This window comes from Anomalospiza imberbis, chromosome 10, assembly GCF_031753505.1.
Source record: "Anomalospiza imberbis isolate Cuckoo-Finch-1a 21T00152 chromosome 10, ASM3175350v1, whole genome shotgun sequence".
NCBI classification, from domain to species: Eukaryota; Metazoa; Chordata; class Aves; order Passeriformes; family Viduidae; genus Anomalospiza; species Anomalospiza imberbis.
The window spans coordinates 8,908,407-8,920,607 of record NC_089690.1 but is presented as its reverse complement, the minus strand read 5'-3'; the positions used below and the strand labels follow the sequence as shown (position 1 = coordinate 8,920,607).

The window sequence follows — 12,201 nt, the reverse complement described above, 5'->3', positions numbered from 1 at the left end:
TCCCAGCCCCCTGTAAGTCAGGCTCCTGTGCTGCAGCCAGGCTTAAGAGAATCTTGATCATATTTCCTTGTGCTCACCTGAAAAAAACTCAGAGGCTGATTTCTCCTTTTACCTTGGCTTTTGGCGGCGGGGGCCAGGGTGGGTGCTGTGTGGGGTAGCTGAGGGAGTCAGTAACTGCTGAGCAGCTGGACCTGGCCCTTGGCTCAGCCGCTCTGCCTTCAGTCTGTGAGCAGGTGACGATGTCCAAGTGCTCATTCCCCATCGGTGGATGAAAAAATTCAAACCCAAACCCCAACCTGCAGTGTCTCGATTGTGGCTTAAAAGCAGAAACTCTGTTTTTAAAAGAGGGAAGAAAAAAAATTCCAAGTCCTCCCAAAACCCCTTTCCCTGGGCGACAGGACAAGCAGGGGCTGAGCGGGTTCTGGGCCCGTCCCGACCGCTCCCGGTATCGCTGTGCCGGCACGTGGCGCCGGGAGTCCCCCTCCCGGCGCCGTAATGCGCATGCGCAGTCGTGCCCGGACTACATCTCCCGGCGGTCCCCGCGCCATGGCGGCCGCCCGCCTCCTTCCCGGCAGCGCCCGCCGTCCCTTCCGGCTTCGAGCGGCGGCGGCTCCGCGGGGCGGGCCCGCCCCGCCATGGCGTCCTGCGCCGACATCCTCCGCTCCGAGTTCCCCGACTTGGACGGCGAGCTCTTCGCTTACGTGACGGGTGAGCGGCTCCCGCCTGCCCGCCGTGGCTCGGCCTCCCGCGGCGCCGCATGTCGCGACACCTCCCCGCTGTGGCGACAGGCGGCCGGGCAGGGGCGGGGTGGGGGGACCGGGAGGGTGCCACCTGTCGCGACAGCGGCGAGGTGTGCAGCGCCGGCGCCGTGTGCCCGCAGGGATCCTGCACGGCAGCGGGGCGGACTTCGAGTCGGTGGACGAGCTGGAGGAGGCGGTGGGCGAACTGCTGCGGGAGGTGTCGCAGGACACCAAGGACGACGGCGCCATCAGGGAGATCTGCCAGCGCCTCTTCAACACCCTGCAGCTGTAAGGGTACCCGGCGTCCCCTCGCGCCTCCTCACCCCACTCACGCACCTCACCCTCCTCCTCCTCCTCCTCCTCTCCGCAGGGACGAGGGCCAAGCCCAGCGCTGCAGCCAGGTGTTGCTGGATGCCCCCATCCAGCTTTCCCAGATCAGTGATGGATACGGTGAGTGATGCCCTCGGCTCACGTCCTGCCATCGGGGTGCTGGAGCTCGGAAGGGCTCGGGGCGCTGGGTGTGCTCACCTGACCTTGGGGAGGGGAGCCTCAGGCTCTTCCTCACAGGCACACATCTGATTCTCATTCTGCTGCTGAGCTGCGGGCAGCAGTGCCCACCGGGTAAGCTTAGGTGGAGGTGGAGAGATGCCCTTTGGTCCCCATATCCTGTCAGGAGAGGGATCAGTTACGTCTGGGCATGGGTGGTCCTAAGGCAGGGCTGTGCAGAGCCTCCCTGCTACGTGCTCCCCAACCCCAACCCCACCATCTCCTTGCAGGCGACGCCAGCGCGGATCTGCTGCCGGGGCTGCTGCTGAAGAGAGGCCAGACCTCGGTGAGTGAGGGCTGTGCCCTTCCTTGTGGGAGCAGCTGACACGTGGGGCTGCAGGTGCCCTGCCCTGCTCCAGTCCAGGTTGCCCTCGGAGAGCAGCCAAGGCAGGCAGCATCCTGGTTAGGAGTATAGCTGCAGGGGGTACTGCTCCTCCTTGTCGAGCTGTCTGTAATTTGGGAAACTCTTGGCCTTGGTCTGGTGAAGAGGCTCCAGATGAGTTAGCAGCCTATTAATCTGACGAGATCTATTTTGCTGTAATTTCTTAGTGAACTCTGACTTTTGCAAGGGCCTTTGGCTCCTACAGCCAGGCCTTTGATTGAGAAAATAGGATGTCCCTGAATGACATCTTAAATATTCAGCAAGGGGTAAAGCCCTGGGTAATGGCAGGAGAGGGAGGTGTTACAGGTGGGAAGTTAGCAGAGAGCCACTGCAGGGACACTTTAAGCTCTAGAGCCAGCTGTAGATTGTTGTGATTTGGGAAATAAGATCAAGAGCTGAGAAGTTCAGAAGTAGTTCCACTCCATGACCTGAGGAAATCAGGATGTCTGTATTGATGGAATGTGTAGCTGCTCAGGAACAGCCTTGGCTTGCTGTCTGTGTTGGATGTGCCAAAGTCTGAGCATGGGTGAGGTGCAGGTGTACATCCACAAAGCAAGGATGGCAGGGGCTGTACAGTGTGGGCAGTGTTATTGCCAGGCTGGTCCCTCACAGAGCTCCCTTTCCATGGGTTAATGTGTTGAGGGTGAGAGCCCTTCACTTGGAGGCTGAGACCTAACGCGGTTCCCACACGTCTGAACACGAGTCTTAAGCAAAAACTGGCAGCTCTGGCTGGTTTTGGCACCAGAGTTGTTGCAGCTGGATTCACTTTCCAGCTCTCGTGTCTGCAACTCAAAAAAGGATCTTCAGAAAAATTGGAGACGATTCAAGGAAGGCCTTGGGAGGCCTGTCAAGCTTTGGAGGACATGTCCTCCTAGGAGATTCAGAAAGCTGGGTATAGTTTACAGAGTGATTCTGTCTGTAGGTGCAGAGTCACAGCTCTAGTAACAAGATACTCCTCAGTCTGGCATGCAGGTCTCTAACGTGTTCCATTGCCTGCAGAGTTGCCTAGAAATACCTAGGAGTGTTCTTGGTCAGCCACAAATATTCGACTCTGTGCAGAAATAAGCTGGAGTGGGCTGAAAGCCTGGCCAAAGACCAGAAACCAGGTTAAAACACTTGGCGCCTTCTTGCCTTCAGGGTTAATTAAATGCTTTTTGTCTCTGATCCACTGCTCAAGAAGAGTTTGTTCCAAACTGGCTAATATTTAACGTGTTGGGAAGGGAAACACCTCATGGTGCACTTCAAGCGTGGGTCCAGGGTATTCCAGAAGAGGCGCTGGGGTGGCAGGTTGCTGCTGTTGAAGTGACTTGGCTGATCCAGGTCCCTGGAACTACAGAAACTGACTGTACAATAGGGTCAGCCAAAACCTCTGCCTTGCTGAGGTAAAACTTGTGTGTGAGCTGTTGATTTAGGACTTCATTCCTGAGGTAGCTTCCTGGCCTGATTAGCCTCCTCAAAATATGCTTGAATCTGTCCCACTTTCCCTGTCCTTCCTCCCTCTCTTTCTTCCAGGCCTGAGAGGTTGATTGATCTTTTTTCTCCCAGAGCTGGGCTTTTGGGGGTTTTGCTGAAGATGTTCTCTCTTCTTCAAACTCTGTTCTGTGTCTCAGATGGTGAATGCCAAGAAACTGGAGAAGGCGGAAGCCAGGCTGAAAGCCAAGCAGGACAAGAGGCTGGAGCGGGATTCCCTGAAGTCATCCGGCCCTGTGTGAGTATGCAGGGCACTTTGAACATTCCCATCCTGCTCTGCTGAGCACGGCTGGGATCTGGCCATACCAGAGCTTTCCTGTTGAGCCCCCTCTCTGTGTTCTGCCTGTCCACAGAGTCCTTGAGGAGGCATCTGCCAGCCAAGCTTCCAGCAAGAAGGAGACTCGCATGGAGTCATCAGGCAAGAACAAGTCGTACGATGTACGCATCGAGAACTTCGATGTGTCCTTCGGTGAGCGGTGAGTGCCGTGGGGACGTAGGACAGACCCTGGCTGGGATTTTGGACCCTGGGGGATTGAGACTGGATTGGAGAGCAGTTGAGAAATTACTGAGGGTGTGGCAAAGATCAGGAAACAAGGTGGGCACTGACCCTATTGGCTTTGGGCAGAAGAAGCCTGTGGTTTTTGCTTGGCTACAGCACGGCCTGAAATACACCAGGGGCAGGTGGCTGTCAGTTATCCCCTCTTCATGGGACAGTCTGACCAAGGACCTGCCTGTTCCCTTGTTCAGTGTCCTGCTGACGGGAGCAGACCTGAACTTGGCTTTCGGACGGCGCTACGGGCTGGTGGGCAGGAACGGGCTGGGGAAGACCACGCTGCTGAAGATGATCGCCAGCCAGAGCCTGCGCATCCCCTCACACATCAGCATCCTGCACGTGGAGCAGGAGGTGGCAGGGGATGAGACACCAGCGCTGCAGAGTGTGCTGGAGTGTGACACCACTCGTGAGAGCCTGCTGCGGGAGGAGAGGGATCTGACAGCCAAGATCAGTTCTGGCAGGTGAGGTGATCCCCTGGGTTTGCAGCCCTTCTGTGGCCTCTTGACCACAAGGTCTCATCCTGAGGTCTGTCCCTTCCATAGACAGGGGCAGGGGCAGGCTGTATCTTGCCCACCTTAGTCCTACCTGGGGAGATCAGCCTCCCCCAGCACTCAAACCCTGACTTGGTGAGTCCCACCCACTCCTCCTTTTTCTGCCCTAGGGGAGAAGGGACAGAAGGTGCCAGACTATCGGAGATCTATGCTAAGCTGGAGGAGATTGAGGCAGACAAGGCCCCAGCAAGGTGAGACAGCCCTGTGAGCACTGCTGTGGGTTGGCATGGCCAGGGCTGAGCAGTGGTCTGGGGTATGGAAGGGTCATGCTGTGGCCCTGGGATCCAGCATGTGGGGATGGGGGTTTCCCTGCTTTTCTTCTTGTTTCTTCTCTGTCACAGCTCTGCTGGTTTAGGAATAGTTGAGCTTTCTACTGAAGCTGGAGAGACTTTTTTTGCCCTAAATGGCTTGTATTGTTGCTGCTGCTGCTGTCTGACCTCCCTAGGTTCCTGGTGCCTGGGGAGCGTTTTTGGGATGGTAATGGTGGCGTGACTCTTCCTGGCCAAAGAGATGAAAACTCTTTGCAAATCTCCTGGGACTTCATGTGGATGCTGTGCCCTGCTGGGCTGCATTTCCTAGCCAAGTGCTTCTCTTGGGTGTGCAGGGAAGTTTTCCTGCACCAGAATGGCTTTAAAATATGTAGCAGAGTCCCCTTGGTGGTTGTGAGTCTGAGACCTCAGACTGTGCCCTGCCATTGGATGCTGTAGCTGGATTCCAGTTCTCTCCCCTTTTCCCCAGGGCGTCCGTCATTCTTGCTGGGCTGGGCTTTAATGCAAAGATGCAACAACAGACTACCAAGTAAGTTTCCAAACTTTGGGCACTGAGGTAGTGATGAGGCTGGGAACTTGTTCCAGTTGAGCCCCCAGGCACTGCTGTGGCTGTAAGGAAGAACAGGGGTTTATTCTTGTCCATCCAGTGTGGTCTCCTGCCCTGGGGGTGCCTGTGGTCTCCTGCCACCTTCCTGCTGGACCGCAGATCTTGTGCTGTGCCTGAAATCTCTGCAGGGACAAGTTGCCTCTGGGTGACAATAGAGCCAAAAGAGCCGTGGGGGAGCAGGGATCCTGCAGGCAGGCAAACACAGTGGTTCTGTGTTGAACAGTAACCCCTCTCTGCATCTTCTCTTCTCAGAGAGTTTTCTGGAGGCTGGAGAATGAGACTGGCCTTAGCCAGAGCCCTGTTTGCCAGGTTGGTGTCCAGACCTTCATGCTCTGGGGTTAAGCCTCCTTGTCTGTGCTACGAGGTGCAGGGGTGCTGCCTGAGGGCCCTCTCAGCCCAGGCTCTTGAGGTGGGGGGTGTTGGAGGCACTGCAGCTCTGTGTGAGTGATGAGACACTCTGCACTGACCCTGTGCTCCTTCTGCTTCTGATACCCATGTCTTGTTTTCCCCAGGCCAGATCTCCTTCTGCTGGATGGTAAGTTGATACTGTGAGTCCCCTTCTGACACTGCTGGGCCTGCCTGTGCCCTTCCAGGGGTTGGGAACATGCCATGGCCTTTATCTGCCTGCTGAAAATAGCCCTGGGTGATGGGCTGGCCTGGCAGCACAGTTGGCAGCAGTGGCATGGGGAAATCTGCCTGGGCAGCAGCTCTCACTGTGCTCAGCAGAGCTTTGCCCTGTGCTCCAACCAGGTGGTCTGCATGTCATCCTGCCCCAAGTTTTTGTTCCCTTTCCCTTGCTAGTCCCTGGAATGCACCCTGGCTGCCAGTCTGTGCTGGGGGAAGTCCCTTCACTGCAGAGCATGCCCAGGTTGGGTTGGGAATCTGGTTGAGATGCTGCTGTGAGGAGCATCCCTGCCTGAGCCTCAGCCCCCATGCACACACCACATTACACCCTACACATGAGTCCCCTGAGCTGGGCAGAGAAGGTCTCCACGGAGGCTCTTTGCTCCCCAGTGCAGATCACTAGCCTTTCCTATGGGAAAAAATAAAATCCAGCCATCCCCATCCCTCCTGACCTCAGTGCCTTTTCCCCTTCCCTCAGAGCCAACGAACATGCTGGATGTGAGGGCCATTTTGTGGCTGGAGAGCTACCTACAGGTAGGGGGGTGGAAGAAGACCTTGATACAAAGAAAGGGTGAGGGAGGGAGATGTCCTCACCTCCCTGGGTGGTGGGACCAACCCCTGTGCTCTGGCTCCATGGTGCTCAGGCCTCCCTCTTGCTGTCTCCTCCAGACCTGGCAGTCAACCATCCTCGTGGTGTCCCACGACAGGAACTTCCTGAACGCGGTGGCCACGGACATCATCCACCTGCACTCGCAGCGGCTGGACATGTACCGTGGGGACTTTGAGAACTTCATGAAGATCAAGGAGGAGCGGCTGAAGAACCAGCAGCGAGAGTATGAAGCCCAGCAGCAGTACCGTGAGCACATCCAGGTACTGCGAGAAGCCAGTGGAGCTGGGGCATTCTTCTCCCAGCCTTGTCCCTTTCTCTCTGCCTTAGTGGTTGTATTGCTGTAGGTTTGGCAGTGGAGCAGGGTGGCCGGTGCTGAAGGGGACTTGGGGCTCTCTGATGCTTTTCTCTCTCCCAGGTTTTCATTGACCGCTTTCGCTACAATGCCAACCGGGCGTCCCAAGTCCAGAGCAAGCTCAAGCTGTTGGAGAAGCTGTGAGTGCCTGTCCTGCTCCTCTCTCTGGAGGTGGGAATGGGGCAGTGCTCATGGAAAGAAATGGAGGCTCCCAGGGTACCTGGCAGATACAGTTGTGGTTTGGGTTTTTGGGTGCCTGTCTCTGGTCCAGAGGCTTTGGTTAGGATGAGGTGTCACAGAGCTAAAGACTCTACCTGGGCTTCTGGTGTGGGAGCAGACCCACAGTGCAGAGCACCTTGGTTATATGTTTCCTCTTCTTTCAGGCCAGTGCTGAAACCTGTGGACAAGGAATCTGAGGTGATCATCAGGTAAATGTCCCCATAGCAATTGTTTTCCCCACAGCAATTGTTTGGAGGGCACCTGGCTCCATTTCTGACATGAACTTCTCCAGGGTGCTCTCCCAGCTGGGACAACCACCCCTTCATGTGGGCCAGTTTTATTCTGACAGGGAGACCAGACAGATCCCCTCATTCAGGCTGGGTTCCCTCCTGGGGCTAGGGCTGCAGGTCTTTGTCACTTTCTCCTGACCGTCCTTCCCTGAGGCCCTGCATGGCAGGGAGCCCTCCTTGTCACCTGGGGAGTTGCAGAGGTGGTTCTGGGCGGTTGGGAGTCTCTGAAGTTCATGGCCATCTCTCACCTCTTTCTGCCTTCTCAGGTTCCCTGATGGCTTTGAGAAGTTCTCCCCCCCAGTCCTGCAGCTGGATGAAGTAGACTTTTATTATGAGCCAAGTCACTACATCTTTCATTCCCTCTCTGTCTCTGCTGACCTGGAGTCCCGCATCTGTGTGGTATGTGGGATTGCAGAATAATGGAGGCTGTGAGGGACCTTGGGAGGACCCTGCTCAAAGCAGGAATAGCTTTTGATTATAGGTCAGCTTGCTCAGGTCCTTGTCCAGTTCAATTTTGGATGTTTCCAGGGAGGACTATTTCTTCCATTCCTCTGGGTCCCATCACAGCATTTGATCATCCTCATTTTGAGGAACACTGGGACATTTTTCCTAGTACCATTTAGAACTTGTGATTTTGTCCTTTCACTGGATACCTCTGAGAAGAGACTGGATCCATATATGACTCCTGTTAGATGACAGCAGCATGTAGTGGGGGCCCTGCTACGTTGGATGGGACAGCAGACACTGTGCTTGCAGATGAGGCTGGGACCGAGTAATCCTTAGGCTTGAGGGTTGGGGAGGGAACATCTGTCACTGCTGCCAGTGCTGCTTGTTAATGATAGAAATGCAGCTTCCTGGTACACCATTTGTGCTCTGTCCTGCTCCCCCTCATCATCTGCAAGAGCTGAAATTCCCTGATCACTGCCCCCCACTCCAAAGTGCCTTCATGGATTTCACATTCTCCGATGCTGCTGCTGCTTCTCTAGGTTGGGGAAAATGGAGCTGGCAAGTCAACCATGCTAAAGATCTTAATGGGGGAGCTGGCACCAGTCAGAGGGATCAGACATGCTCACAGGTACCTGGTTGGAAGGGCTGGGAGGAATTGTGCAGCTGGAGGGCTCCTGGGCTGTGCTTGGAGCAGTGGCTGCCGTAGTGACCGGGATGGGTCCAGCACACCCACATGCCCCCACATGCTGCATGTGCCCCCTTATGGCACTGCAGCTATGAAGGCTGTGGTTGTAGAGTCTGGTACCAGCTCCCAATCGCTCTTCTCATTCTGCAGAAACCTAAAGATCGGTTATTTCAGCCAGCACCATGTGGATCAACTAGACCTGAATATCAGTGCTGTAGAGTTACTGGCAAGAAAGTTCCCAGGTGAGTTTTTGTTGATCCCAGAGGCCACTTTTGCTTTGCATGGAGGAGCCCATTTGTCCATGCTCCTGGGCAGAAGGCTCTGTCCCATCAGTGCTTAAGGGTCACTGCCAACACTGGGATAACTCCCCTCATCCCGCCAAGTTCAGGTCATCAGCCATGAGAAGCAGGGGTAGCTGGTAGTCTGCAGATCTCAGGCTGGTGCCACGTTTTGGGGGCAGATAAGCTGCTTTCCTGCTCATAGGATGAGCACTGGATCCCCCTTTCCTAGCTGCCAAAACCTCTGGTTCCTTTCTGGTTCCTTTCTCCATTACTTGATACAGTGACGGGGACTTGGGAGTAGTATCACTTGGTGTCAGTCACCAGCCCTGCAGCCCCTGTCCTGACTGTGTCCTGTCAGTCAGGATTTCCATGCAAACCCCCTGCATGGGAGGGAATTGCCGGAGTGCTGCTGATCTCCCATTTGCTGGTCTGGCAGAGGCTGTCCAGCTGTGACCCTGTGTCACACCAGGTGTGTGCCATAGCTGTGTTGTGACATGATCCTGCAGGGAAGACGGAGGAGGAGTACCGGCATCAGCTGGGGAGCTACGGCATCTCCGGAGAGCTGGCCGTGCGTCCTGTGGCCAGCCTGTCCGGAGGTCAGAAGAGTCGGGTGGCCTTTGCCCAGATGACTATGCCCTGGTAATGTTCTTCGAAATGCTGTTAATTTTTGCATGATTTCATCCCTGGAGCTTGCTTCACCGGGAGGAAGGCAGGCATCTAGGGACTTTCTGCTGCCCCACAGAAGCCTTTGCCTTGGGGGTTTTTATGGAGAGGGAGGTTACCCTGAGAAGACAGTGTGGAAGGAGACAGGTGTTTTTCTCCCACTGCTTTGGGCTCACAGGGATAAGTGGCGTCCCTGGGACTGGGCAGTGCCAATCCTGGGGCCAGCCACATGCCGGTGGCTGTGGCTCTAAGCAGCTAAAGCAGCAGTCAGGGTGCAGACTCGGCCTGAGCCTGTTTCACTGCATCCTCAGAGCTGTCTTCTCTTCCAGTCCAAACTTCTACATCCTGGATGAGCCAACAAATCACCTGGACATGGAGACCATTGAGGCACTGGCAAAGGCACTGAATAAGTTCCGGGTAAGGAACATCTCTTGTTTTTCTAACACCTCCTACAGCCTCCAGATCAAGTTACTTGGTATCTCAGCCAGAGCTGGATGGTGAAATACCAGCAGTGACTTCAAGTCTAGGACAGAATTTGGGAAATTGGTCACATTTCTGCCTTAGCCATCCATCCTGGTGGTTTGTTTACATGGTGGCTTTGGCTAGGAGTGGCTGTGAGAGGCAGTACCACCCCAGAGAGCACCTTGTCCCATCCTCACCTACACTCTGACTTCTCACATGCTGTGTCCAGCTCCCAGCCTTGCCTTGGGGCCACTCAGATCTTCCTTAGGCACGTTTTATGCCTGATCACCAAAGACTCAGCCTCCAGATACCACTGTGATCAACCTGGATCTCACTGGTTGTTGCTCAGGTTGGGGCAGTTTTCCTCTGACAGAAAAGCTTAGCTGAGGCTGCTCAGGGCTCTACCCAGACACCTCTTCACTGTTACTGATTTTGTGTGGATTCTCCATCCTTGAAGTTATTGGATGCCTGGAGAGCCAGTAACAAACCTTGCATTTGCCTTCTGAGAGAGAACATCAAATACATTACTACTGCACATGGCTCCTCCATAGGTGATCTGTCTGTCCTCCTGAAGGGAGGAAAGGCTGGAATGAGCTCCCTGCCAGTAAAATACTGTTAAGTTTTCCCTGAAGCTGATGGAAACCAGAAGTGTGGGGCACAGACAGAAGCACAAGATCTCCATGCCACCAGTCCTGGGCCCTGGGTTATGCTCCACTAAGTTCCCCATTTTCCCCCTTGTATATTGACAGGGTGGTATAATCCTGGTGTCCCATGATGAACGCTTCATCCGCCTGGTGTGCCAGGAGCTGTGGGTGTGTGAGAACGCCACCGTCACACGCATCGAGGGTGGCTTTGACCAGTACAGAGACATCCTGAAGGAGCAGTTCCGGAAGGAGGGTTTCCTATAAGGGAGGTGGGAGCCGGACTGCGCCAGGGGCTGGAGGGCAAAGCTCAGCCACCTCGGCTTCCATCCCAACTGTGCCTGGCAGAGCGCAGAGGACGCTGCTGCCCACATGGACCGTCAGCCATGCCATCAAACTGCCACCTGACCTGCTCTCCCCTCCCGGGGCCGGGTGGAAGGACAGCACGGGAGCAGGAGCCTGGTGTGCGTGGCCAGGGGCACGCCAGGGGCTCTGTCACTGGCCAGGGCTGTGCCTGGCACTGGGCATGCTGGAAGGCTGTGCCTGGAGCTGCTGCTGTGCCAAGAGGAGGGAAGGCAAAGCATCCTGACCCTTGGTTTAACTCCGTGCTCTGCAGGGCAGAAGAGCTGTTCTCCGTGTTTCTTCGCTTCACCTTCTGCCTTTTTCTTTCTTTGTTTTCCTGAGCACTAGTCTGGCTCCATCACATGCCACTGTCCTCCCTGCTGCCTTGGAGGGAAACGAGGCATTTGCTGCTAAAAGTGACCCCTGCCTCTTCCCCAGCCCCCTGATGCTGGGGCTTGCTTACGTCTCTAGTGCCAAGGGAGCCAGAGCCCGGTTCTCCTGGGCGTGCTCCCTGCTCCTTTCCTTGTGCTGCTGCTGGTACTGACTCGCTGCCTGCCTTGCCTTTGAGCCGGCTCGGGGGTGGACTGCCCTGGGGTGGGCTGCCCGGCATCCCTCCCTGCCCACCCACACAGAGGTTGTGGTGTAAATAAAGCCAGGATGCAGTGGGTGCGATGCTCTCCTTTCCTTGGGGGGCTGTGGGGCTTGATTTTGGAGGAAGGAGGGGGGGGGATTGTCCTGCTGTTGCCTCAAGCACAAGGCTGGTGAGGGGGAGATGCTTTCCAGATTATTCTCTCTGAGTTAAATGGGAGCTCTGTGGTGCAGGTGAGGCTGGGACCTCCTGGATGGAGCATGCCAGTGTCCCACTGGGCAGTAGGAGGCCACTGGCCACCTTTCAGAGCATGGAGCTGGTGTGAGGCTGCGTTGGATGTCAGCTCTGGAGGGTACTGGATCCGGTTGTGGTTTGCGGGGGAAATGGGCCCAAGGTGGGCAGGAGGAAGGGGACAGAGCTTTAAATTGTATTGAGCAGGGAATGGGGATGTATTTCTGGGTGTCAAAGAGGAACTAGGAAACATCAACATCTTAGGAAGCAACAGAGTAATACCCATAAATCGTCTCAAAGGAATTATTAGACAGGGCTCTTCCCAAACGGCAAAAAGGCCCCCAGTGCACACCAAACCATGCAGCATGGGTAACAAGCAAGAGGAGTTGGAAACCATGGTGCAATTAAAACTGTAACATAATTGCTGTCAAAGAAACAGATGTGCCACATATCTGGAACACTGCAGTGGGGGGCTACAAGATTTCAGAAGAGAGGATGGGAGGGAGGGGCAGTGGTGGTGTACTCTCCTGAGGAAGGGACAGACAGTGAAGAGCTTCCTCTGAGTAACAGCCATGAGCAGACTGAGAGCCTGTGGGTAAAAATCAAGAACAGGACCAGCAAAAGACAGCCTGTGTTTGGCATCTACT

At 55.4% G+C, this 12,201-nt stretch overlaps 1 protein-coding gene across 2 annotated transcripts; it reads left to right on the top strand.

Annotated features, from left to right (window-relative positions):
• Positions 1 to 552: 552 nt before the first annotated feature.
• ABCF3 (ATP binding cassette subfamily F member 3) lies at positions 553 to 11,402 on the top strand. Of its 2 annotated transcripts, XM_068200461.1 has the most exons (21): positions 553 to 708; positions 881 to 1,028; positions 1,111 to 1,190; positions 1,517 to 1,572; positions 3,279 to 3,376; positions 3,492 to 3,614; positions 3,886 to 4,152; positions 4,353 to 4,433; positions 4,981 to 5,040; positions 5,371 to 5,427; positions 5,631 to 5,653; positions 6,221 to 6,276; positions 6,412 to 6,612; positions 6,768 to 6,844; positions 7,088 to 7,132; positions 7,480 to 7,612; positions 8,200 to 8,288; positions 8,496 to 8,587; positions 9,133 to 9,265; positions 9,619 to 9,706; positions 10,501 to 11,402. In XM_068200461.1, the coding sequence occupies exons 1-21, from the start codon at positions 636 to 638 to the stop codon at positions 10,657 to 10,659; spliced, it is 2,139 nt and encodes a 712-aa protein (XP_068056562.1). In that variant the 5' UTR covers positions 553 to 635; the 3' UTR covers positions 10,660 to 11,402. The 2 variants fall into 2 exon arrangements, with proteins under 2 accessions (XP_068056562.1, XP_068056563.1); XM_068200462.1 differs by lacking the exon at positions 4,981 to 5,040.
• The last annotated feature ends 799 nt before the right edge of the window (positions 11,403 to 12,201 follow it).

What these genes read in the sequence shown, in the direction of transcription:
- ABCF3 (XM_068200461.1), top strand. Translation starts at nt 636, where the DNA reads ATGGCGTCCTGCGCCGACATCCTCCGCTCCGAGTTCCCCGACTTGGAC. An exon ending in AGTACCGTGAGCACATCCAG is followed by an intron (nt 6,613 to 6,767) that starts GTACTGCGAGAA and finishes TCTCTCTCCCAG; the next exon opens with GTTTTCATTGACCGCTTTCG. An exon ending in CTCAAGCTGTTGGAGAAGCT is followed by an intron (nt 6,845 to 7,087) that starts GTGAGTGCCTGT and finishes CTCTTCTTTCAG; the next exon opens with GCCAGTGCTGAAACCTGTGG.